Below are 27,907 nucleotides of genomic sequence, written 5' to 3' on the forward strand. Positions count from 1 at the left end.
GGGGGGCGGAGCGGAGCTAGGGGATGGACAGAGGAAATGGGGAAAGGAGGTGGACAGTAATACACGGAGTAAAAAACCTGGGAGTGAGAGGATGAAGAAGGAGGCAGTGAGGGAGGAGTGGAGAGCAGGGCAGAGAAGTCAATAAATAAAGACGAAGAGGGAAAATATATGTGCAGATAGGGCACAAAAAGGGAAGAATAAGGGTTAAAGTCTTTCAATATGTGCAGACGTTTGTATAAGCATCGGCACACAGCGTCAATGTGTGCATTAGGGCACACTAGTGTTGCACTAGAAATAGATCCTCATTCCTAACAACCCGAAACAAATCTCTGGAAAGAGAGAGAAAGACGAGACATTAGCCAAGTGCACATATCGATGTGTGTTTTCTCCGAGTGTGTGTTTCTCAGAGCTCTAATGAGAAACCACAGCTCCCTCCGTCTCCATCTCCTCAATCATTGCTCCGGCCCTCCTGCTCTCATCCTGCGCTGCTGTCGGTCTTCATAACTCTTTGGACATCTGTATGTAGGTTACGCTTTCTTTGTATGTCTCCATGTTGCTCTATTTTCCCTCTCTTGTATGAGCATCATGTGATCTTTCTCGTGCTGTGATTGGTTTCCATTCTCTCTCTACCATGTACCTTCTCTGCCCTATAACAGCATACAGTCCATGAGCCTGTCTTCCCTATGTTCTCATACAGTTTTCTTTTTCCAGTGCAGCCCACGTCTCCATGCCATATCGCCCCACTAACATATGACTCACAATTCCTCTTACCATTCAACTCATTCATTCCTTCTGTATTACCATTTATTCTCTCCTGTTCCCTCTCACAATGTCTCCATCTCAAATTTGTCTGCACTTTTTATTCCGGTCCCTAAGTTTAGCATTGTATTAACTAACTGGATCGGACAAGCCCTTTAAACATACTTTGCCTTTACCGCGCAAATAAAGTCTGTGTACAGCGTTTTCTAATGGATTTCTTTTTTTTTTTTTAACTGGGAAAGATGTTATCAGTGAAAGCTAACAGTAAAATGGACACCTGCCCTGGTATTACTTTATTTTGAAACAAACCCACCCATAACTCATCTAATTCGAGAGGCCTCAAGGACGAAAGTAAAACACTGCTTCTCAAACTTTCTGTCCCAGAATAGTAAGTAAACACCAGAAATTTGATGAGTTCTTAATGCTGTCAAACTATTTTTGCCAGCAACCTTAAGATCTTAAGATGCCTTGCAAGCTTCTCAAAACAAGAAGTACCAAAGTATCGGGCAGCCTAAAGAACTACCACTGTCTGACATTGTTGAATTGAAGACAAGAGTGTATACTGTGGGGAAAAGAAACAGTCTGTGTGAAAACTTTGACAAGTTCAGCTGTCCAGGTTGTGCAGTGTTGGAAATCAACAATCTGGCATTGCTTTTTTTGTGGCAAATTCACCATTTTGCCTGTCTGAACAGGGCAAACGTGATGTTTGTTTGGAGTATAGGAAGAGTTTAACACACACACAGTCACACAACTCTCTCCCACACCCTCTCTCGCTTTTCTCTCAGTTTTGCTGTATTCCTTCTGCCACTCTCCTTTCTCTCTTTTCACAGTATCAGGTACAAGACTGTTGGATTAGGCTCCTTTAAGAGCGGATTAGCTGTGTCGGAGCCGTTTGAGGTAAATTGCTCCAAGGAGTCAATCTATCCCCTCCACCACCACCACCACCTCCTTTCTCCTCTGTAAGACAGAGTCAAAATTCTCAACCTAATCCTCAAAGAGCCTTACCGCACCTCCCTCTGTCTGCCTTCTCGGTTTTTCCTCCTCCATTCTCTCCCTCCTTCTTTCAGCCCACACAGAGGAGAGATGAGCAGTGGAAGAGTGAGATACGTGTGGAATGGGTAAGGTGGGGTGGGGGTTGAGAAGAAGGGGCTGGCATGCGAATGCAGAGACTCCGACAGACACACGTAGGTGAACTGTATGACTTAACAAGACTGGCTGCTTTTGTTGTGTGTGTATGTGTGTGTGCCTGCTGGAGCATGTCACTAAACAGTGTTGAGTGGTGTTAATGGTAAGTGGCAACGTGTGTGTGATTGTGTGTGCGTGTGTGTCTTAGCATCTGACTGAGCAGATGGGGAGGATGGGGTGCATTTTGGGGACAAGGGCGGGGTCACATCTGTGTTGTCCCTCGCGTTTGTCTTTGTATGTGTCATTTGGCATGGTGGCCATCACCACAAACAAGGTGATTAGCAAGTTGGGACACACACATTATTACTTGAAATTAATGGACTGACCTCCTTCTGATAGCCAACTGTTCCCTCCCATCTCTCTCATGTCCAAAAAAATGTATTCTGTTTATTCTAGGCATATTAAATTTTATACAACATTGATACTGTGCTGCTAATGCAATCTGCAGCTGAGCCTTATGCCATATTTATCACTAAACAATACACAAGTACAACCTGCTTATAGGCGCGAACATTTGGACGGAGACATGCTGTCGCGTATTCACACACACACAGAAGCTACCGCTGCCTTCACTCGTCTTGGAGCTGCCATTGATTTGGGCTGCAAGGTGCTGTGGGCAATGGTTGCCGTGGCAACCGGCAGCCGAGCAAGGCAGCCAAAGTTTGAGCTGGCATGAGGAGAGTGTGTGTGTGTGCGTGCATGTCTGCGTGTGGACTGTTTGTGAGTGTCTATGTAAGAGGTAGAGCAACCAAGCATGCATTTATGTTTCTGTTTGTGTGTGTGTGTGTGTGTGTGTGTGTGTGTGTGTGTGTGTGTGTGTGTGTGTGTGTGTGTGTGTGTACACGCGAGGTGCTGGCGGGGTGACAGCAGTCTGTTTAGTATGCAGCCTTCTGACTGCATCTCCCTTCCTCCCTCCCGTTGGCCCACAGACACCGCATAAGAATGATCTACCCCCCCACCCACCCAAACACACACACACACACACACACACACACACACACGGCTATGGTTACTCTTCTACATATGCACATACTTAAAGTCACATACACATACACTCAGACACCATGTGCAGACACATTGTGTCATGACTGGTTTCTAACACAGTGAGGCCTGCAGGTCAATATTGCAGATGAGGTTAATATTAGAGAGGGCTTGTGCACACATTAACTAAAGGTCTGCGTGAGTAAAAATGTGTGCAAACTTGATATCACCAGCGAATTAACACGTAAGCTGATCTACTAACGGTGTGCACGCAGAGTGACGTCTTTCAAAAGCGCAAGATAGCACCTGTTGTTCATTTAGTACTTTTGCCTTAATGGATATGCAGTTTGGGGCGTAACATGCAAATACATTTATTTACTACACGCAATGTGATCTACCAAGCCTAAACGCAATTTCACATGAGTGCAACAGCCTCTGTATTTAATACGTTTGAAAGGAAGGTGCAAACCGCCAAGTGTTGCGCAGAGATGGCTGCTGTTGTTGTAGCCAGAAGGAGACACAGCTGTAATGAAAGAAAACGTAGAGAAATTAACAATATTTAATACTCTAGTACTCGGGATGTTAGTAAATCGGGCCGTGTGCATTCTAAAATATTGCACGTGCGATTTTAGTATATGTTATGGGTGACTTACTAAGAATTATTAAGTAGATGACAACAGGAGCAAAGAAAATGGAGGTGGGAGTATTTAAATTAGGTATTTTGCGTGTTTTAATGGTTTCCGCCATGGTGAGTCAGGAGGGAAAGCAGCGACTGCGTAAAACCCTTGGTTTGTTCCATTCAGTGCGTCCCCAGTATGTGGAAATCATATGCACCTGCCCATCCTGCCTGAGACTGCACTAAGCACTTGGGACAGCAAACCTGAAAAACTGCTTTGGGAAACCCCAGCAGAAACAGATACACAGGGCTCTCAAGCTTCACGCATTCACCGTGAGACACACGCATTTCAGCCAGTTCACACGATCACACGCCACACCTTGTATTTCTCACGCTGAGAAGTAAGTTAAGAGATAACGCCCACGAAGTGGTCCCGCTATATACAATTAATGGACGAGCATTTTTCTGCCGAGTTCATAGCTTTCTCTGTACTAAACGCCAGAGCAGTGAGGCTGATGTGTGTTGTTTCCGGGTAAATTCCGTGATCCCTCTGCAAGCACGTTCGTTAAGTAACATGGATGGAAATCACTTGCCTGTGATCAAAGATAGTGAGAGCAGTTGATGTTGTGGAGTATCCTGTAGCCAAATTCATGCTAAATGATTACTGATGCAGACAAAAACTCTCCAACCTCTCACAACCATTTTGGTGAACAAAATTACTTAGGCATATTCAGATCCTTTTTTATTTTTTTTGTTTTAATAAAAGTACTAATAGGCCTACCTCGCTGTAAAAATACTCAAGTACTGCATTGAAAAAGTTAAGTATGTTATTAGGTATAAGTAGGAAAATGTAGAAGTAGCCTATTAAAAATAAAAGTAGCCTATTAAAAGCAGAAAGAAAAATGTCCCATATTACTGTTATACTATTAGCCTATATATCATATCATTACATTATTATTCCTCATGCATTAATGTAGTTGGTTGTGGTTGAACTATTTTTTTATCAGACTGCTATTAATGATTATTTTTAGTATTAATCAGCTGATTATTTTCTCCATTAATTGATTGTAATAAATTCTGAAAATAGTGAGAGAGCCCTGCGACACCTTGAACGCTTGTTTTGTCAGTCCAAACCTCAAAATCAATAAAAATACATTAAAATAATAAAAAGTTAAAGCAGCAAATCTTCAGGTTTGTAAAGCTGGAGCCATGACATGTTTTTACATGATAAATGACTAATGCTAAATCAGATGACAATTCAGTTTCTGTCAATTAGCCTAACTGATGTAGTTCTACTAGCTGGACTTGTATAAGCTGTTAATTAATTAAAATGATATAAAAACATCATATTTAAACTCTCTAAAAGCCTATTTTTTAAAGTAACTAGTAATTGAAGGGCAAGTTCTGCAATAGTACAGTATGCCTATATGTACGATATACATTCAGCACTGCTGTTCATTGGCCTCGTTTGGGGCCAAATCTCTTTTTATTTTTATAGGCTACATTTGAATTTTTGAAATATAAGTATGAATAGTCTTTTATCAGATTTAGCTATTTTTATAATTTCTATTTGTTCGGGTCAATTATAAACTATAGATCAAACTTAACTGTTAGTAAAAACTTGAGAGAATTGGCTGAGACCGACGGGCCGCTGCTGCAAAAATGTGAGTGGCTCCTCCTCTAACACGTGTTTTCTAACTCCAAACTTTTGATAAAACTTGAGAGCCCTGCAGATACAGTATGCTGGAATCACCCAGACGTGAGGAAACGCCAGCAGATCGTGCTTCATCCAGCCAGAGGGAACAATCACCGACCGTCCGCACCGTGCCCGGTGGCTCCGCGATCTCCTGTCCCTGTTCGCCCAGTTCGCTCTCCGATACCTAAAATGGGTTGTGTCGCTATATTAAGACCGGCACGCTGTGAACAGCTGGTGATTGTTCCCTCTGGCTGAATTCTACGTGTGATCCGTGCACTACTGCAGCTGGCGGCTCAACTTTCTAAATTCTGGTCGAAACGAAATTTGCTTTATTAGCATGAATGTTAATACAACAGTATTGCCAAAGCTAAAGGAAAATACAAAACAAATCTATTCATATATATCGAATAAAAACAATTAAATAATTGTATTTCTATATATTGGATATAGAATAATATTATCTAATATTGTTAATTTCTCTACGTTTTCTTTCATTACAGCTGTGTCTCCTTCTGGCTACAACAACAGCAGCCATCTCTGCGCAACACTTGGCGGTTTGCACCTTCCTTTCAAACGTATTAAATACAGAGGCTGTTGCACTCATGTGAAATTGCGTTTAGGCTTGGTAGATCACATTGCGTGTAGTAAATAAATGTATTTGCATGTTACGCCCCAAACTGCATATCCATTAAGGCAAAAGTACTAAATGAACAACAGGTGCTATCTTGCGCTTTTGAAAGACGTCACTCTGCGTGCACACCGTTAGTAGATCAGCTTACGTGTTAATGTGCTGGTGATATCAAGTTTGCACACGTTTTTACTCACGCAAACCTTTTTAGTAAATCTGGCCCACAGACACACACAGACACACATACACACACAGGAAATAAACAGTCCACCATATAGTGACATTCCTCTGATAAAAGAGCCTGTTGGTGAAGGTGAGTATTGATATTTCCTCTCCAACCCTGTATTCACACCCTGAGGGCGTGTCTAATGGGCAGAGATGGTCTGTCTCAGTGTGTTTTCTCTGGCGCTGTCTGAGCAAACCAAACAGCTTTGTTGGGGTGTGTTGTGTTGTGGGGTGGGGAGTCAGGGGACCCTGGGAATTGTTTTCCCTCCTGCTGCTACCAATGCCTCTCTCTCTCTCACACACACACACACACACACACAAAACATATAGATATATAAACACACTTATGTGCCCACTCTTATCTCAATACATTTGCATAATACACTCACTATCATGCATGCTTACTGTGTAGTACACACACACACACACACACACACACACACACACACAACTATACAATCTTACATAACTTCCAATACACACTTGCATTACACACAGTTTTAAATCACACATACACACACAGCTGTATCAGACACAGACACAATCTAGCATTAAACCAGATACGCATACATTTATATATATTAAGAACATACACAAGTAATAATACAAACACACACACACACATTATTGATTGGGGTAGTGAAATGGAGCTTACACACTAACAGCTAACAGCTCCCTCCAAGTACAGGAGAGGCAGAGTGGTTAAGGATAGGAGAGGAATAGGAAAAGGAAATGAGAAGAGAGGAGAGAAGAGAAGAGAAGCAGAGGAGACGAGAGGAGAGAGGAAGCAAAGGGAACAGAACTGAAAAAATGGACAGCAGGAGCACAGAGAGAGCTGTTTGTCTTGTGTTTGTCTTAACAGGAAGCATCTCAGGAGGGACAGAGAGAGAGAGAAAGAGCAAATACACACCAGAACACAGCAGTCTCCACCCCGCCCCCCTCCACCCGAACACCCCTTCACAACCTGCCCTCCCTCCATCTTCAGAGCCTCTCTACAGGATCTGAGAGCAGCTCAGCTCAAGCCCTGACACGTGTGCCAGAGAGAGAGAGAGAGAGAGAGAGAGAGAGAGAGAGAGAGAGAGAGAGAGAGCTGTATTCATTGTGTGTGTGTGTGCAACTCAGGGAGAGAGTAAGGGGGGTGACAGAATGAGCAGGAGATAAAATGTGTGTACGGGAGGGAGGGAGGTAAGGTAATATCTCCTGCTCGTGGGGATAGATGGAGGAAAGAGAGGGAGAGAAATTACTTGGTCTGGGGCTGTACTGTGCCCAGTTCTTCTCTTGTTCTCTCCCTCTTTCACTCTATATATCAAAATATATATGTTTCTCATAAGAAACATAAGATGCAGCCTATAAAACTGAAAAACAAATCAGAATTAAAATTAGGCCAAACTATGCTGAACTTAATAATACCCTAATTGAAGTTGTGTGTGGTAAAATTAAAATGAAAATAACCTGCCACCAGTGATTAATTTATCTTTATTAATTTATCCTTCATCTAACAGGGCCGTCACTTTCTCAAAATAAAAAGTAGTAAAAGTATGAACTAATTAGAACTACATCTTTAAAATGTAATTGAATGCAACCCACGGAGCTTAATCCTAAACCAAACTGTAGAAAATTGGTTTGTCCAATTCCAGTGTATCCAGTGCCTCTCTGAGTGATAAGCTAACAGGTAACTTTAGATTTGTTGTAAAGGCAGCTGTATTTTCAAAAGGCAGCACGCAAACATAACTTTAGATTTTTTCCATGTATGGTACCAAAAAGTGAAACTGAATAAATCTTGCAGAACCCTTGGCCCGTAGTTATGGCACCCCAAGATGCCACGACACCCACTTTGGCACTAACTGCAATAAATTGATGGGATTTCACAAATAGCCCTTGCTGGAGTACAAAGCACAGCTTATTGCATTTTTTGCACTGTGAATTATTTTTTTTTTAACCACATTCAAATAGCAGTTTGAATTTCATATCTGAAGAGACTCTCTCATTTACTCAATTATGTAAATTCACTCACTTATGTGATACGAGCTTCAATTAAAAGTTCCGTACATGCTGAACTCTATGATATACCATTCTGATACAGTATATCTGTTCTAAGCTAAAATCAGCCAATAATACTGGTCCAGCCAATGTATCGGTCGGGTTCAGTGCATGTAAGACACCCTATGGGAAACTGGCTCTGCGTGTGTGTATGTGTGTGTGTGTGTGTGTTAAGTCGGCCACCCCTGACACCTTGTGGAGGTCAAGGTTCTCAGTAGAAGAGGATGGTGAAAAGGATGAAAAAGAGGACAGCGAGGATGATGAGAGAGGCTTCACCTCTGGAAAGAGAGGGGAGGAGAAGGTAGAAAGCAGGAGGGGCTTTGTCAGAGTGTGCATGCCTGTGGGTGTTTTTCAAAGCCAGTTTATTTGTTGAGTGTGTGTGTGTGTGTGTGTGCACATGTGTGAGGGGGCTGGTGTCGTGACTCACAGGGTCATTAGCACTGGCGTCGGCGCCTTCGTGCACTGCAATCGGTGTGTGACACTGTGATCTCCTCACACGCACAAGCACACACACACACTCACTTCCACACTCATGCACACACACACACAGTCAAACCTCCCGCTCCAATTTATCAGGACGACACCAGAAGCCCTCCTCTGAGCCCAACACCTGTCAATCCATTCTCATCCAATCATCACTCAGATAACCCCAGAGACCCGCCCCCGCGCTGCTAGCGTCACACAGCTGCACGCACACTTGCGCAACAAGCCACATCCGTCTCACAATCATTCTGTCACACACACACACACACACACACACACACACACACACACACACAGCGAGGCAAGCGTATCATCCGTCACACGCAGGCAATCACACAAACATCTTCCACAGACTCATGCACGCGCTTCTGCTCCCCCACTTGCTGCTTCCACTGAGACATCCACCACTGTGGTGACGGTAACCGCGACAACGGGCATAAATTAGCGTCATGGCGATATGCAAAGCGAGGGAGCAACAATTAAAGCTTGACTAACGAGCTTTTGAGGAGAGAGGCTGAAGTTTCCCCGAGCAGCTGCTAACTGGATTAGCCTACACACACAGACAGACAGAAACAGAGAGAGGGAGAGAGGGGACAGAGCACAGAGGCAGTGATGTTTAAGCACCACCTCTGAGACGACACACACGCACACGCACACGCACACACACGCACACGCACACGCATACACACGCACACACACACAAACAACAAGACATATCAGCACACTCCACAACAAGAAATATACATACACCTTTACTTAACCAGGTCTATGAACAACACTGAAATAACTGAGAACAGGAAGTGTGAAATGATTTGAAAGGAATTATTATTGCATCATGACATCTCCATGTACAAGCTGATAAAACACAAACAATAGTGATGAAAATGTTGTTATACTGCCATTGATTACTCAGGCAATATACCAGCTTTGCAGCGGGAAAGCTGCTGAATAAATCTAAATGCAATCATTACTATAAATAGTAAAATAACACTAATGATAACACAATTATTATCTATCTTTTGTTTGAGGGGCATGTGTATTCAGTGCTGCTTGTAACTGTGGCACCTCCTTGTTTATTGCATTTGGCATATGTTGTCATTATTTTCAACATTTCTCACCTTGACATACCAAAGAATTTTGCAGCTTTTTGTCCAATGTGCCAACAATTGGGACATAGATGGTTTGAAAACTCTAAACTGAAAGAGCAAGACCTCTTTCAAGGCTGACAAATTTTATTAATTGCATTCAATCTAATATGACCCACCTCTGTAACAGTGCTTGTGATGAAATTACTTGCTGTGACAGTAATTTCCATAAAAACAATATTCCAGAGATTCTGTATTACACATCAATATATGAACAGATTTCAAAATATATCACCAATATTCAGAAGATATCCTGACTTCCAGTCTCTAGTATGGATCATGCGGCAAAAACACTGGATGACTTTGCATTAGGATTTGGCGATGTCTATCAAATTGGCATTCATCGATGTCACCATCTTGGTTTTTTTTAAACCAGACGCGAGGGTGGCGCTAGCTAGCTTGGTTATCAAGGTGCATCCCTATTTCACGTTAATTGTGATATTAACTGAGATGCTAATTTTAGAGTGAGAAATAGGCTTAAAACAAAATGTAGGCCTTACTGGAAAAACGAACAGGCTAGTGATTGTTTTAACAGCGCTGCTTAAATGTACAGTGGATACACGTCACCTCTACACTGACTGACAGGTCGACATGGCAGCAACTTATCAATCACAAGATAGCCACGCCCTAAAACAAACCATGCTTTATATTTTATTCTCCTCAAAATGGGACCATAATTTACTAAATGAACATCATGCTGTATTGAAGGAGACTTACAACTAGCGATCGTGACCCTAAACTCATTAGGAAAGTGTTTACTGAGGTACTAAATCAGGTGAGAAGTAGGGTCATTTTGCAGTTAAGTCCAACACAATCTGACTTCTTTTTGCAACCAGTGGAGTCGCTGCCTGCTGGCCATTAGAAAGAACGCAGGTTTAAGGCACTTCGGCACTGGCACTTTTCAGACCCGGAGGATCCCGCTTGATTACTCCCCACGACCCAACTGATCTCGATGTGTGAAATTGGTGGATTCCCCCTTTTATGTGTTGCCACCAGTTGTCCACATCTTGTGAATGTTGATATAAAGCTCATACCCACACTTACACCCTAATAAATGATTACTATTACAAAATACAAAACAAACAGTGCTCTGTAATTTCTGTTATATGTTTTATAGTGGATTTGCTAATGTTATTTGAGACCTGTGCGACTATTCAACAAAAATATTACAAATATCTCAGACACTCTGCTTTCCCATTCTGCATTGCTCACTTGTTTCTCTCCTTCCAGGCTTTTGACTTTCTTTTTAATATGCCACATCCTCACTCTACAGTAAATCTCTCTCCTTCTCCATTTGCCTTTCTCCTTTAAGTCGTTCTTTTTCTTCTCTGCACATCCCTCTCCTCTCTCTTCCCGGTCTCCAATTCTCCTCTGTTCACTCAAATAAATCTCTCCACCCCCCACCCACCCACCCACCAAATCTAGGAAACACACACAAACATGCATGTGCACTGACTCGCACTCACTCACTTACGCACACAAACACACAGCCCTCCAGGCAGCAGCCACAAAGGCCCCATATTAATAAATCTGCTCCTTTATTGGTGCTGAGTGTCTCTGGCAGAGGGAGAAAGAGGGGGAGGAAAGAGGAGGAGCAGGACAGTAGACGCAGAGATCACTCGAGGGGTGGAGGAGGACGAGGTGACTGAGTGACTGTAGCTACTTTCTATTATGTAGCCACACACTTTCTATTGACGATAATACAACGGCCCTGAGATAATAAGCAACATCATGAAAAGAAGAACCATACAAGTGTGAGGTTTCACTTGTGTAGGTGTTTATTTGTTACAGTAGAGTCCACCCACAGTTCCTTAACGTCCTCTGTCCGGTGGATTATTAAGGACACCTGACACCTGGCTGAACCACTGGAGCGTTCAGAGTGGGCTGTGCTGGTTGCTGGGCTCGGGAAACAAACTGCCTGAGGTTGGCTTTTGGTAATGACAGCAGCTAGCTTGGCTTAGTGGTCCAATCTCAGCCATCAGTCAGCTGTGACAGATTGGGGATATGAGCTAAGGAGCCGTTTAGCTTTGGTGTTTGGCGTGGTGTGTAAGTGCATGCGCTTGTGTGTCTGGGGAAGGAGGGGTGGGGGGAGGCTATCAGTGCTGCTAGTGTTGCAGAAGCATCAATACACTCTCGACAGGCCATTTTCCTATGCCTATTCCCAGCCCTTGCTCGTTGCTGGGGCAACTACCGCCATTTTACCTTCCCTGGCTGCACCTCCGGAAGGTTTTATAAAACAGCAATCCCTTTTCTTTAATCTGTCCTAGTCAACTGTTTAAATAACCTTAGCGTATTTTTTTTATTTCTGAATCCTTGCCATTGGGCTTTCTGTATGTAAAAATGGGAGTCCAAATTATGCTTCCAAATGATCTGTATGTTTTACATAAAACCTTGAGTGAACAGCCAGCTTTTTATATAGTTCCTCAAGGACAGACAAAACCGTATGGTGTTTCGGTCTCTTCCCAAGGTTGAGTGGTGTAACACCATGACCATGGCACTCATCTCCACAGTCTGCTTTCCGATTTTATCTGAAGAATGACTGGAATCAGAGCTCAAGCTATAGACAAACCACAGTTGAAGGAAACCTTCCTCCTGGACCAAAGTATTGACTACACTTGAACTGCACCATTGCAATGCGAACAACATTGCTAAACCACATTCATTAAACAACAGTTCCCTTACCTGTCCATGAGGCTGCATGGCGCTGTAGGGCATGTTCTGCTTCATCAGCAACATCCTCTTCTGCTCCTCGCTCAGGTGGGCTGTCTGTCCTGGGATTGGCCCCTGGGTCTGCCCCGGCCCCGCGCCCTGGCCGCCGCCTCCCCCACCACCCATGTAGGGAGGCATCATGGGGTTCTTAACCTGACTGTTCCCTCCTATGGGTGGAGTCATCCTCTGGCCTATGTGATCAACGCCGCTGCCGCTGAAGTGACTCAGCGGTTTGGTGTTGTTATAGGACAACATGGCTGCCGTTTGCTGCTGCTGTTGCTGCTGTTGTTTGGACAGAGTGTTCTGGTTGATGCTGTTTGGCTGTTGCTGGCCCATCATGCCCATGTGGTTGTGAGGGAGGTAGTTGTTCATGGGGGCTTTAGGCCCATTGTTTGGGGCCATCCCAGCCACCAGAGGGCCCTGTGGTGCGTTAAAGGCTTGCGGTGGGTACATCATGGGGCTGTTGGGTTTGTCTTGGTTAAAGGGACCGGAGTTATAAGGACTGGTTGGAGGGCCTGCAGGGGACCAGTTAGCTGCTTGTTGCTGCTGCTGCTTCTGCTGCAGCAGTTTAGCACGTTGCTGAGCCATTGCTTTTAGCTGCTCTGCTGGAGAAAGTTCAGGTGTCACTGGCCCTACAGGCTGACCTCCGGGGGCAACTACAGCCGCACCGGGTCCTGTGCCCGCCTGACTGACCCCCGGGCCTGGGTTCATCATGTACCCATTCCCAGGCCTAGAGACTGCTTGTGTCTGAGCCTGGGTTGGAGTCTGAGGGGAGCGAGCGACGCAGTTGTGCAATGGGGAACCTGATGCCATGGCAACGGCTGGAGACTGCTGCAAAGGTTGCTGAGGAGGCGTTCCATTGGCAGTGGTGGCAAACTGAGGGCCTGACGATGAGGGTCGGACCTGAGGAGGAGTCCAAACACAGAGTCATTAACTCTTAAATGAACAGTTCAACATAACGCCGGGTCATTGGAGACTAGGAAACAGGGGGAAGCCCGGCTCTCCAAAAAGTTCAAATTTAGGCCTATTAACACCTCTAAAACTTTCTAATTAACACCTTGTCTCTTGTTTGTTAAATCTGTATACAAACAGCTAAATAAAAATGTGATTTGTGTTTTTAGGGGAAGTTACTTCCTGGAATCTTGTTGGCAGAAGGTTTGGTACCAACTTGCCTGTAAAGACACATATACTATGTGCTAACTGGCCAAATCTGGCGACACAGCCTGGAGACACCGCACAGAAGAACAAGAGAAATTGTATGAATGCTAAGCCTTATTTGAAGCCAGTTAAATAACCAGAGTAGTAGGTTGGATGTGGGAAACTGTGTCACGTTTCTTTTTGTGGAACTTCATACTGCAATGCAAGCTCAGCTGTCTTTGTTGTTACAAAGCCCCCTCTGCTCTCGCTGGTGTTATGTCCCAACTGTTTTTCAAACAACTGGTTCCCGTATGTGTGCCTAATCCTACCTCTTTTCTAACTCTGAGAATGACATTTACTAATTAACTTACATTATAGGGCAGGCTATTCCTCCCCAAAGCACATCTATATCTGCCTATACCTCATTTTTATTCCTATTTGGGGCCAAAAAACACATCTGTTTTTTAAATCTTTGTTTCTTTCTTAAGATATGTTCTCTTACATTGCCAGTAGAGTGAAAAGAAGTATCTCTTTTTTTGTAATATTAAATTTCTTTGATTTAATACAGGCATTTAAATTGGTAGTAACATGCTAACAAATGTACTGGAATGCTGCCTATCACACAAATATCAACATGTGATTGAATCACCTAAACTGGTCACAGTTTAGGGCAGAGATAAGGGTTATACACCCCTGCCACATGACATCAGGTTGACTCTCTTAGTACTGACCTGTGGTGATCCCATGGGAACCTGCGGCCCTCCCTGTTGAGGCTGAGGAGGAGGAGGCAGGGCTGCTGCTGACGCCACCCCTGCTCCAGGTGCTGTCGTATTCCCAGCTGCTTCCTGTGGGCCTGGTGTCTGATTGTTTGCCGGCCTGCCAAACTCTGCCTCTTTCTTGTCCTCAAAGTCCTCATTGAAGAGGTCGTGCATATCGTCCTCTGGCACAGTGTTGGCCAGCTCATCGATCAGCTCCTGCCACTCTTGGTCATTGAGGTTGATGTCTGAGAACAGTTTGTTCTGATTGGACAGAGACTGGGGATCAGAGGACTCCATCCCACCTCCGTCATCCAGTGGCTCCTGTTTCAGGTCCTTGAGGAGGCTGAAGCTGTCCTCCAGGTCCAAGGAGCCATTCAGCTTCATGTCCGAGAGATGGCTGCCCCCGTTTTTCCCCAGCTCATCTGATGCCTGGCCTACGTGGTTGCCATTGCTGTTTGTAGTGTTGTTTCCAGTAGAAGTGTTTGGCCCGCCAAGTATGGGCTTAATGTCCATTTGGTGATGCAGTGGAGAGATGGGTGGTACATTGTTGTTACTGTTGTTGTTAGGGAGACCTGTTAGTGAGTCCAAGCCACCGGAGCCCTCCTTCCGTACCCGTTTGGTAGTCGGTGAGTAGCTGCCTCCATCACAGATGCCGTTCTGTTCTCCATTGAGGGGCGATCGTGCACTGTCCAGTTTCCTCTTTACGGTCTCTTGGAGCTGTAATAAGCAGGAAAAAGAAAATGGATTAGGGCTGGGAGAGCACAAGAGATGGGACATGTTAGCAATATGAAAACTTTTCTGTGGTCTTCAGGGTGCTGACAATGGAAACAACATGAGGTACTGAATCAATAAGGCAACAGGCAGCTTCCTCTACACACATCAAGAACTGTCAAGAGAATGCAGGAGCTGTGCTGGAAATCCAAATATCACCAAGACAAATCAATCATGCTTTTAGAACAGATTCAATCTGGCTGGAATAATGATCACATCATAATGAGTACTGAGAATGAGAAGAGTAGCAGACCCCTCCACGAGGAATGTCAGCAGGCTCGACTTGAGGTTTTCTGAGGAGGGAAGTAAAAATCAAAAGAACCTGTAGTATTCCTGTCCATCTAAATGCACACCCTACTCTTAGCCATACTGTAGGCAGCCTCCGCACAGTCCGCTTAACTTAACAGTCTCACTGCCTCTCTCGTGGCACAGACAAGATAACGACAGGGTGCTAACGAATGCTGGCTGGCAGTTAAGGTAATCACTATCATAGACCTGGATTGGAGAGGAGAGGAGGTATGGTGGGGACAGCAAACAGAAACAGACACATAGCTAGAAAGAACGGAGACAAAGGGCAGAAAACGGGGAAAGGAGCAGAGATAGGCCTTGGCAAAATGAGACATTTAAAATGATCTCCATTTTACGCCTTTTCACCCCTTTTTTCTACATCTATGTTTTCAAAAACGGGCTCCCAAGTGGATGTAATACTGACAATTACATAAAAATTCAGTTTGATAGATGATACATAGGGCTTACAGTTCAGTGATTGAAAAAAAAGGACACTGACTGATCAATGCACAGTACTTTAAATAACAACAGCCATATTGGACATATTGTCTATTATTCTTTTACATTTTTTATATATTATTGTAAATTTTATATTTATGATTCTTCACCTGGAGCACTTGCAATATCTTTGTGATATCTTCTACCTACCATGTTTATTGTTAAGCACCAAAACGCCAAAGCAAATTGTGTGAATCTACTTGGCAGTAAAGCTGATTCAGATTCTTCTGGTGTGCTGCTTTGGTGCCAAAGTGTCATTTACACTCAGAAAAAGGGACATTATTCCTTTGAAACATCAGCTAGTCTGCACAATACCAGCAGGACATCTGCCAAAATCTGAGCGGTGCGTTACAAAGTCCTGGTGAATCTTTTTTTCCAGGAGACCAGAGAGGGCCGGATGGTTTTATGTATGTATCAAAAGTAAGCACACTGTAGTCCCTCACGAGGATAACAAGGAAGTTGGCAGCAATGTAGACTCAGGAAAACAATGGGAATCAGCAACAGCTAAACTGTAATCAAAAAGGTAGCTGCACAACTGAATAAAATCTCAATTTTATTCTTAACTGCACTTCAAACCCTAATGAAGTCGGCAGATGCTATTAAAAGCTATTAAAACGGCGGATGGGAAGCACCAAATTTATTAAAGGTTCCATAGGTGGAAATCTTTACAGTTTACGTCTTTAAATGTTTTAAAATGAAGCAGTGTTTCTACAGGAAGTGAAAGTAAAATGTAGAATTAAAATTACCAAAAAAGGAGAAACAAAACACAGGATAATATACTGAAAAACTTCCATTCACTTTCATACTATATGACTTAACCCTTCTTGCACTAACACTTCCTCCTTCTCAGTCAGTTCACACACACACACACAAATGCACAGTCTCACAAATGCACACCATTTGCAAGTTATACACACAGTATGTGTATCCTGCAGATCTACATTTCAAACAGTCTTCTGTGAAAAAGGGAGCCGAGAAGCAGTAAAATATTTTGTAAAATTTCGTTCAGCTGTCACATGTGAAAGAGTCAAACACACACACAAAGGAAACACCACTGATACAAGTGTGTGTGCAAATGCACGCTTAGCTCTTTGTTATTCAAATGGAACAACAGACAAAATATATTCAGATTGTATTCTGACCCTGACGTGGACCCACTCAAGCTGGCAGACACACACACACACACACACACACACACCATCACAAAAACACACAAATCATCCTTTTTTGACTTTCTTGGCCTACTGGTGTGTGAATGTGTGTGTGTGTGTGTGTGTGGGGAGGGGCTGTCAGGTTGGCTTTCCCCTCTGTTCACCACTATGACTGACAGTCAGCCTAATTATCTTTATGGCATGATAAACGCTAATAGTATTGACAGCCAAAACTACAGTGTGTGTGTGCGTGTGTTAGTGTGTGACTTGAACTCTTGTGCTGGTGTAGCCATTAGTGGAACAACTGAGAAAAAACCACATCTCCACTGTCACGACACGGCTTCATCATCTCTGTGTGTTTGTGTGTGGTCCTGCAATCAATGGGTTTAAATAATTCAGGTCTCCTGTGTGCAGGTTTGGTTTTGTGTATGTATAGGGTGTTTCTGTGCTTGTGAATGCATGTGTGTGTGTGTGTGTGTGTGTGTGTTACAGGCTTTCCCTAAATGCCAGTGACTCATGTTGGTAATAACAGACTCGTCTTTCAAAGCCCACCTATAAAAACTCCCGTAATTATCAAGGTGGTGTGAACTGTAGCACCCACCCACAGACGCATGCAGAGGTTTTGCATACACACCCACCTATAAAATAAATCATTACCAGTTTAACCTTCTTGATAAAATCCTGACTATAGAGACAGAAACAAAGACATCCAGACAGACAGACAGACAGACAAAGATGGTCTGTATTTCTGTCTGCTCAGTACTGTATGAGTCAGCATGCCACAGCCTGAGGGAACGTGACAGGATGACAAAATTGTAAGCCAGTGCAAAATACTTCATATACCTGTAGTTAATGAATCATTTGTTTCTTTTAGCACCATTGGCAACCCAATTACACCTCTGAACCTGCCATGCACCGCCAACAGAAACAATATTTTTGTTCATTTGACAATCACAGCAATAAAGTACCTGAACTGAGAGAAACAAGTGTCGGCGTGTGCGAGAGAAAGAATCAGAGCCAGGCGAAGAGAGAAGGAGACATCGAGAGTCAGAGACAAAGAATATTGAAGTAGTTTAATCAAGCTGGAGTGCTTAGCGGAGGGAAAAGAGCATCGGAGTAAAAAGGACGAGAGGATGGAACAGAGCAAAGACAGGAGAGAGAAAAAAGATGAGAGCGCTGTTTGTTTCCCTTCTCTCTGTCTCTCTCTCTCTCTCTGTATTCTTTGACATAAACACCTGCTGACTGCTCCTCTGTCAGCTCCCATAGCAGACACAGAGAGAGCGAGAATGACAAAGATACAGAGAGACAAAGGTAAGAGAGAGAGAGAGACACACACACACACAAGGAAGGCAGAAGGGATTTATTTGTCAGGCAGAAGGTCTTTTTCCTTTGAGTGGAAGAGCTACCAGAACATGAAGATGAAGAGGAGGGGAGAGGGTGAAGGAGAGAAGCGGTAGGTAGGGGAGGGAGGGAGGGAGAAAGAGGAGGAGGAGATAGGTGGCTTGATGGAAAGGCATAGCGCGCCAAATGACAGCGGGGAGCAAACGATGAGAGGGTGATCAGAGAGGGAGAGGGAGGGAGAGAAGAGAGACAGAGATGGAACCACTAAGGTGCTGTTGTTATAGCAACCTGCTGCTCTGGTGCTTTGTGCGCTGCATCCTCCTTCTTCCTCCTCTCCTCTCGTTCACTTACTCCCTCTGTTTAAAGGTTGAGCATCGTATCGAATTCAAACCCAAGTCTCAGCAGTAAAAGAACATCTCTATGTCAAGACACTTTCACAATATGTTGGTTTTTTTTTTTTTTTACAAAGCAACAGCACAAACCTTTTGTCTATAGGATTACACTTGTACGGCTGGAAAAACAAACTGTGTTCCTCCTAATATTTATCACAGCTTCTCGCCAGCCTTTTCTTTCCACCCGTTCTCCCTCACTCCTTCTTTCCTCACCACCACATCATCTCCTCACTCTTGCCAGTAACACACACACAAACACACAGTGAGTGGCTTCAGGGTGTTGACCACTGAGACCAAGAGAAAAAAGGTTAACCAAAGCGAGTTAACTAGACACACACACACGAATATGGCACATATGTACATCCCGGCATCACAAAGGAACAACCAGAGCTTTTATATTAACAATAAAACAGACAGTAGGACCCCACTAAATTTATTGAACCTATCCGCCAGTAGTGTCTTTTTATTATATTATCTGTCATTCAAATGTCACCACCAAAAGAGAATATATGGGAATTTGTCTGTCGAAGACTGTAAATCCTTTTTAAACAATTCCCAGAATATACATGCATTTGTTCAGGATTCTGTTTAAAGTAACGTTGAGTGAAGTTACAAAGATGAATTATGTGGTGTGGCTATAAAAGAGGTAGTCAGATACAGGTAGCACAGACCCACACATATTGGTCATGATTGTCCAAATTGAATTTGGTTTTCCTGGTGCAGACCAGCATATAGCTTGCTTGTGAGTGTGCGGGTGTGTTTGTGTGTGTGCTTGTTCCGGTCTGGCCCACTAGACTGTGAAATAAGTCAATTAAATCCAACAGGTCTTTAATAGGTAAATGTGTTTGCCGCTGTGTGTGTATGTGTTTGTGTTCGGTGTTGGTGGGGGTTAAAGCAAAAAGCTCTGGCATGTATTCACCCATTTAAACCATAACCTGCCTGCAAATGCTGCTGTTTAGTTGTAGGGTCTCTACCACGTGACCACTGAAATTGTCAAAACTGGCAAGTTAACTAAGTGTAGGTGTAGAGTAAACACAGTTGTGACTTATCGGAAAATTATTTTGTTTTGAGGGATATTTCATAATGTCAAGGAGAAGAGAAACAAGCGATGGCACAGGCTGAAACCAAAGCACACCAATGTTATCCTTCAGCTTTGTTACCTCACTTGGTTGTTGTATCAAGCGAGCTGCAGCATGGCTACATGTCCCACGGACCTCATTTCCTCTAAAGAAAGTGACACTGTAAGTTGACTTCACTGACTGACTGGCTGATTTTAAACAGGAATAGATGCCAGTGAGGGGTCAGTGTTTGCTATACTATCTTACAATTTCTTTATGCATAACATTTCTAATGTTATGATACACCGTCTTATTATTTCATTACTACTCAAGTTAGTGAAAAGAACCAGGAGGATATGAGGGCAAAGGAAGAAGGAAAACAGGCAGAGTTTGCCCTTCATCTCAAAGACACTAGCTCAAGCACACGTCAGCAAGTATCCATCCTGCTGTTCTTGAGCAAGTCACTGAAACTCACCAGAAGAGCCTTTCTGTGAATGACCCCCACATAAAGGATCGGCAACTTGGTCCGAGCCCAAAGGGACCAAGATGGAGAGATCACATTAGTGAGCAGACTGAAGGTTTGGGTAAAGTTTGGACCTTAAAGAAACAGTCAATTAATTGCTTTCTTGCAGAGATGAGACTTGTACCATCCACATCCAGCCAATGAGAGCAGGCAGCTGCTTTTTCACCGCAAAACACTTTTAACTCACCTCCAGCTTTCTCTGTAGCTCAGACAATCCCTGATACCTGCCTGTGCTAATCCATCCTTTCACCCAGATTCTTTGTCTTTATAATTGCCGTCTTTATAATAACAAACAACAGCTGTTTCATGTATAGGTCGCGTCATTTCCCGTTTCGCATTTCATGTGTGTTTTCTTGACAAAATGTGGTTTGGAGACCAGCGTCGGGTGACACAGCCGCTGTCAGCTTGTGTAGTGTGTGACCCCCTGTCACCTATCAGTCAGGTAGTGTGAACGCCACAACGACTTCAAGACTCCCGTCACAAGACGGCAAGTTGTGTAGTGTGAACAGCACTGCGATCGGCCAACGCTGAAAGTCGTGTAGTCTGGAAAAAAGGAAACCGTTAACCTGGGTGTTTGTCTTTCTCTCTGATCAAAGCAAAGAGGTAAGTTAGAGTGTAAAACATTAGCTTTGGGTTCTTCACTAGGGCCAAAATGCCTGGCCTGTGCAGTACTCCACCCTGACACCTTTACATTAATTTGATTATTGTAAGACTGTACTGTTTCTGCATGCCAATCTTTAAAGACACACAGTGTTCAGTTTTCATGACCAGATCCCAGAACAAACTTCAAGTGACAAGAGGAAGGTACAAACAAAAGAACCATTTGGCCACCATCCCAGAGAAGGGTGTGTGTGTGTGTGTGAGAGAGCGAGAGAAAGCGCCTGCCGGTCTGCCTTCTGTACACAGGAGGCCTAAACACCCCTGATTTGAATACACACGCACGTCTCATATTCTTAACAATAATTCCCTACATTTGACCTTTTCCAAATCTGCCAATGAATCCAGTGTGATATTTTGTATAGTCGGAGCATCATGTATGATGTAAGTCATGCTTCTTTCTCCTTCAGCCAACATGCTGGTATTCTTTGGACGTGACTCCGAGTTAGGATATTTAGTGTATTCTCAACAATTTTGTCCAACAGATTCAACAATATAGGGAAAACTCGGGCATATTGCTGACTTTAAAAGTTGCATATAATAAAAACAGAATCCATTCACAAAAATATGGGATGCATTTATGTAGTTGTTGTTAGGTCAGTGTTGTCCAATGTTAGCCTGACATCACTCAACTTTAATACCACCCACATAACAATACACACACTAAACACTGCTGTGGTCATTTTTGTGGGTGTGGGTGTGTGTGTGTGTGTGTGTGTGTGTGTGTGCAGTAAGAAAGAAGCCACATGTTTGTGTGTCATCAGCAGTTTCAAACCTGCTGACGTGACATAAAAACCTAGTGGCCACAGAAAACCATCACTTTATTCCTCCCCATCTACCCCCATCCATCCCGGCCCAGACTCAATAACAGAGACCTTAATGTATGTGTGTTTTTGTGTGTGTGAGTGTGTTCATGTTTGCAAGGGAGAGAAACAGTGAATAAAAGATAAAACAGAGTAGGCTAAAGAGCAGTGTGTGTCAACAGACACATTTACAAACCATTAGCAATAAACGCACAACTAATTATCATCCGAGTCAAGGACTGTGTGCATGTTTGTATGTGCATCTCATCTGAGTGTGCGTGTTTGCATTTTTGAGATAAAGTGTAAGTAAGAAAAAGTGCACGCAGAATGAGCAGAGAAGCAACACAGACAGAGAGAAAGAAACAAAATAAGGGGATGAGAGAGGGGAAACTGTGTGTGTGTCTCTGTTTGTGTGTGGTTCCTGGCTGAGCAGCTCCTCTCTATTTATAGAGCTGCGGCTCCTTCCTGTTTCTGGAGCTGTACCATCACGCCAGGAGGGGGTGGGGGGTGGGGTTGGGAGGGAGAAGGAGAGATGAGGTGAGGGAGGAAGTGTGAGTGGGTGTGTGGGAGGGGAGACTGGTCGTGTTTGACTCTTTAGTAAATCAACGGATCCACCCCACCGCCCCCCTTCTCTCTCTATTCTATCACTCTTTCTCTCCCCCTCCCACCCCATCTCTTCTTCCTCCCCCTCCCCCCTCTTACTCAACAGCATGGGCTCAGCCAGCAGCTACGAAAAAAACTACACACCAGATAGGGAGAAGGAGAAACAGGGGAAAGAAACAGACGAAACTAAACAGTGCTTAAACATGATTAGTGGGATATTTTGGCATCTGATGGTGAAATTGTGTTGCACAATAGGACGCTGATGATTTAAAAAAAAAAAGTGTTAAAAGATGATTGCTGACATGAAATAACAGCAAACAGCAACAACTGTTGACCTATTAGCTTTATAAAATCATGTGGTATCTGCGTGAATGAAACCTCACTGTTGTTCTTTTTGATTTGATTGTAGAAAGAGAAACTGGGATTCAAAGTTTGGTTCTCTGGTAATCATAACACAAACGTTTGAAGAGACAAAAAGACAAAAATAGTGTCATATTTATATTTTAAATGACAAGAAAGATGTAATTATTTTCGGACGGAAAACAATTCCACGAAATCCAGAAACAGTTTTTCATTTCATGGTTTCCTTTAAGTATATTCCTGTTAAAATTTGAAAAGTTGATACTGAGTTTGACGGTATATGTTAGGGAATGCATAGGGCTAAAGATTAGCATAGCACTCTTGATTGCACTATTTTTGTGCTCTTTTTTGAAAGCAAAATAAAATGTGTCACTGCTGGTTTCTGTGGTATATTCCAAAACAGACAGTAAGCTCCAGTCAAACAGGGTAAACATCAATTGTGAAAGACTGAGTGATACTAAGAAATTCTATCAGCTCACAGAAGATGTTAAAAACAACTCCAAAAATGACTCCTCTGGTTGTTGAGTTGTATTGCTTGTCTACACGTTTACTTAAAACCAAGCAGCAGTCAAGTCAAATTCTATTATAGACAAGCTAATTTGCAAATATAGGCTATTTCAATGGGGCCTTTTGGAATATTGCATCAACACTCCCAAATTGAAATAACAGGAGGTTTTCCTGTTATTCTAAAGGTGCCACTGTGTCCCAACAAACACACACGATAACAACTCACAAAACTCCATCTGCTGATAAGGACCATAAATCTGCTGTTTAAACCTCCGGCTCACAAGTGGACCTTCAGTAAGAAATATTTTGTCAAACAAATGTTATTGTTCATTTGTGGGAAGCCAGCTGGGGATCTGCCCTTATTACAGCACTTGTGACTCTCTTGGTTGGTTGTGGTACCTGCTCGGTTGGGGTCCGTGATGGGAGAGCGTAAGCCCTGTAGGAGGTACGCCCTCCAGGTGACAGGTAAAAACAAGCCGCTGGCAACACCATGTGTGACGGAGTTAGAAGCACACGTCTGTCTACACTAGGGCTGTCCCTGACTAAGGATTTACATAGTCGAATCAGAATCGTCAAGTCCCGCCTATTGTCGACTGATAGTCGAATCATGTGTGTTTTTGTGCGCGGCGATTGTTGGCGGGAGGGGGGGGGGTTACACACGGTAGCTCTGCTTTAATCCTGAGAAGCTGCAGAGCTGCAGTCTAAAATTCATTCAACTTACACTGTAAATTTCCAGCTAAACAGAGGCTTTTTGAAGACCCCTTTCTCTCCCTCCCTCTCTCTCCCTTTTGCGTGCATGCCGTGCTGCCGACAGCTGCATGCACATCGTGGTTCCTTGCGGGTCTATTTCAAGTAGCAGGCTATTTAAAAACGATAAAATATTCTTTGTGTGGTTCATCAACGGTGATAAATTATCCGAAAGTCCCGCGAGGTCTATCTATTGTATTAAGAACTTTCTTGTTTTAACTTTATATTTGTCTTGCTTTAGTTTGGCCTTGCTGTTATTTTGCTTTCTGGGTATATTGCTTTGCTTTGTCTGTCAAAGCACTATGTACACTCTGTCTTAAAAACAGTGCTAGGATTAATGATAATAAAAGTAATAATAAGACAACTTAGGCTTTCCACATCCTGTTCGAACCTTCTCATCTGTGGATAAACAAAAAATTGCTTGGAAGATCTGCTTTTACGTTCTATGCTCCAACTAGCTGGAACTCTTTACAAAGCAAAGTTATACTCTGGTTAAAATAAAGGCAATAATAAAGGCCCGTTCCAGGCTAAATGCGCTATGTTAAGCCATAGTATGTGGAAAAATATCGCACTGGGACTCCATATCACCAGTGGCTGCTGGTGACTTTCTCTGATCAGGTGGTCACTTTGGTATGTGGCCCGAAGGCCTATTATTTTGTGAATGTCATGGGGAAGCAATGAAATATGTAATTTATTAGCTACTGAGGCCAATGAAGAAGTCCTGACTGTAGATATGGCAAAACAATAGTACAAGATGTGAAGAAAGAAGAGAAAGAAAAGAGTGAAGGGAGGGACTTCTTGCTTCAGGGCCAGATGGTCACCAGGAGGGGCCTGACAGCTGTGTATGTGTGTGTGAGTGGGTTTCTGTACAAGAGTGTGCAAGAGCATGTGCACACACGCACATGCATGCACACCCATAAATAAATGCATACAATATACTGTATATATAGAATGAATATCAATCTTAATGTTGTGTTAATGTTCATATCACTCTTATGGTGTGCAGTCCAAATATTTGGACAAATTATATTTTTAATGTTTTGGCAACATTGTTCTCAAAACTTTCATGCTAACTTACTCCTTTGAATTTAACTGAATTGAACTGAGAAAGACATATAGACAGGTTGTGTCCAAAACCTGTCCTCTATGGACACAACAACCAAAGGGAAAGCAAGAAAGGCTAGCTAAACTCAACATGGGTGACATCAAACACAGGAAGAAACCGAAAGAAGGTGAGAGACACGGTGAAAGGACTGAGAGAAAGAGAGACAGCAACGGAGATATAGAGACGGGTGGAAACGTAGTGGGAATTTTTAACCTTTGTTTCTTCATGTGGAGCCTTTCTATTATCACATATGTAGAGGATGACATCTGCAGCCAAAACAACAGTATGTTTGTGTGTAATATTAGTATTAGTCTGTGTATGAGTCTACCATATGTTTATATCTGCGTGTTTTTTTAGAGGGGCTCCTCTGATAGGCTCGGTCAGGAGATGTACCACAGCAAGGCCAGCGTACTTTTTTCGGGAACCCATTCGGCTTCTGCCTCTGCCAGAGCCTGTCGGTTGGACACACACACACACACACACACACACAGATTTATGGATGCTCAGTAGCAGGAACGGCTGTTTTTTCCCTCTTTTCCACCAGCTTTCCCTCTCTACGCTGTTGCCTCAGAGCTGAGGGGGGAGAGAGGGAGAGCTACAGTGAGGGAGAGAGGCTGCTATGGTAACAGATCACTGTGGCAGCGAGCGGAGGGGCCCTGATGGCTATTTGGCAGCAACGCCAGAATCTCACTGGCTGCACACACGCGTCAGTGTGAATGAGTGTGTGTTAAGTGTGAGTGTGTGCGTGTGTGTGTTGTCCAAAAGACATGCTGAATGGGGAAGTGTTTGTGTGTGAGCGCCTTTCTGGGAGGAATGAACCCATTGAGCTGGTGTGTGTGTTTGCTCTGTGCTCCAGATGTCCTTAGTCGTGCAGATCGATGGCCACACGAGAGCACATCCCACTAACTTGAGTCACAACACCCATCTCACTATTCTCCCCTCTTGTCTCTTGTATATCTAGGCTGCAGGACTCTTCCACTATTTTAATACAATTATAATACTTATAATAACATAAACATTCCTGTGGATTGACCAATCAGTTGATCAACTAGCCTTCTGATTTCAGCCATGATAAATTAGCTGATGAGACAGCAGCAGGATAAAATAAATAAAATAATGTTATTCCCGTTCTCTCTTCCTGGCTGCCTTCACACTTCTCTCTCTTATTTTTATGTGTGTGTATAACTAGGTCATGCAGTAGTAGACTGCTGTTGCCACAACGCTGTGCAATTCCTTGAATGTGTGTGTCTTTGTTTACACAGCCTAAACACCCATTTCAACTAGACCTGGAAAGAACAAAGTCCAACCCGGTATGTGTGCATTCAGGAAACAAATGCAAGATCCAAGTGTGCATACACAGACACCCACACATACACACACAGAGATAATGCATGTCCTTTATAATGGGTTGGCATTTGGAAGAGGCAGTATACCTGTAAGACAGTGTGTGCCTCACTTCTGTGTGTGTTTCAGACATAGGAGGAGATTATGTTTATTCTAGTACTGTACTTGACTTCAGATTTGAGGTACTGACACTCTGCATTACATTACTTATAATAGAGTAGTAGAGGACTTAGAGAATTACACACTAGCCACATTTTCTTAACCTGTAACGCATCAATATCTTAAAGCCACTTCACACACTTGATACACCCACACAGGTGTTTCACTGGCCTGATTAGACATGCATACAGACTGTGCCCGACTGGTATTTCCCTGACCCCCTATTACTCTGTCACCTGTTGGAATGAGACAACTTCCACATTTATCAGGGTTCAGTTAGACCATCATTAACTACAGAGGGATTTTGGAAGGAAATTTCAAAATTTAAAGTTTGTCTCTTGGATAAACTTGGTTAATTTATTATTATTATATTTATGTCATAATTGTTAACATGTTAGGGACTGTGCAAGCAAGCTAGCTCGGCAGGCTTATGTGGCTGGCATGCGCTAGTGTGTTGCCAGTTAGGTCGGTAACTACCTTACAGCAGCACTATATAAATTGTACACTAAATGAGAGACGGTAAGTGTACAGGTGCTGGTCATATCATCAAAAAGTTGATTTATTTCAGTAATTCCATTCAAAAAGTGAAACTTGGATATTATATTCATTCACTACACACAGACTGATATATTTCAAATGTTTATTTCATTTAATTGTGATGATTAAAACTGACAACTAATGAAAATCCCAAATTCAGTATCTCCGAAAATTAGAATATTACTAAGATCAATACAAAAAAAGGATTTTTAGAAATGTTGGCCAACTGAAAAGTATGAACATGAAAAGTATGAGCATGTACAGCACTCAATACTTAGTTGGGGCTCATTTTGCCTGAATTACTGCAGCAATGCAGCGTGGCATGGAGTCGATCAGTCTGTGGCACTGCTCAGGTGTTATGAGAGCCCAGGTTGCTCTGATAGTGGCCTTCAGCTCTTTTGCATTGTTGGGTCTGGCGTATCGCATCTTCCTCTTCACGATACCCCATAGATTTTCTATAGGGTTATGGTCAGGTGTGTTTGCTGGCCAATTAAGAACAGGGACACCATGGTCCTTAAACCAGGTACTGGTAGCTTTGGCACTGTGTGCAGGTGCCAAGTCCTGTTGGAAAATGAAATCTGCATCTCCATAAAGTTGGTCAGCAGCAGGAAGCATGAAGTGCTCTAAAACTTCCTGGTAGACGGCTGCGTTGACCTTGGACCTCAGAAAACACAGTGGACCAACATCAGCAGATGACATGG

The 27,907-nt window shown here is 43.3% G+C and overlaps 1 protein-coding gene across 1 annotated transcript in view; it reads right to left on the reverse strand.

The window, feature by feature from the left end:
* maml3 (mastermind-like transcriptional coactivator 3) overlaps positions 1 to 27,907 on the reverse strand; it is a 107,225-nt gene that overhangs the window by 42,445 nt on the left and 36,873 nt on the right. The window contains exons 2-3 of the mRNA XM_046047038.1: positions 14,336 to 15,079; positions 12,441 to 13,370 (exon numbers count right to left, since the gene is read on the reverse strand). Of these exons, the coding sequence (XP_045902994.1) occupies positions 12,441 to 13,370; positions 14,336 to 15,079 (1,674 nt within the window). The remainder of the gene's footprint in view (positions 1 to 12,440; positions 13,371 to 14,335; positions 15,080 to 27,907) is intronic.

This window comes from Micropterus dolomieu, linkage group LG04 (genome assembly GCF_021292245.1).
Source record: "Micropterus dolomieu isolate WLL.071019.BEF.003 ecotype Adirondacks linkage group LG04, ASM2129224v1, whole genome shotgun sequence".
Lineage (NCBI taxonomy): Eukaryota > Metazoa > Chordata > Actinopteri > Centrarchiformes > Centrarchidae > Micropterus > Micropterus dolomieu.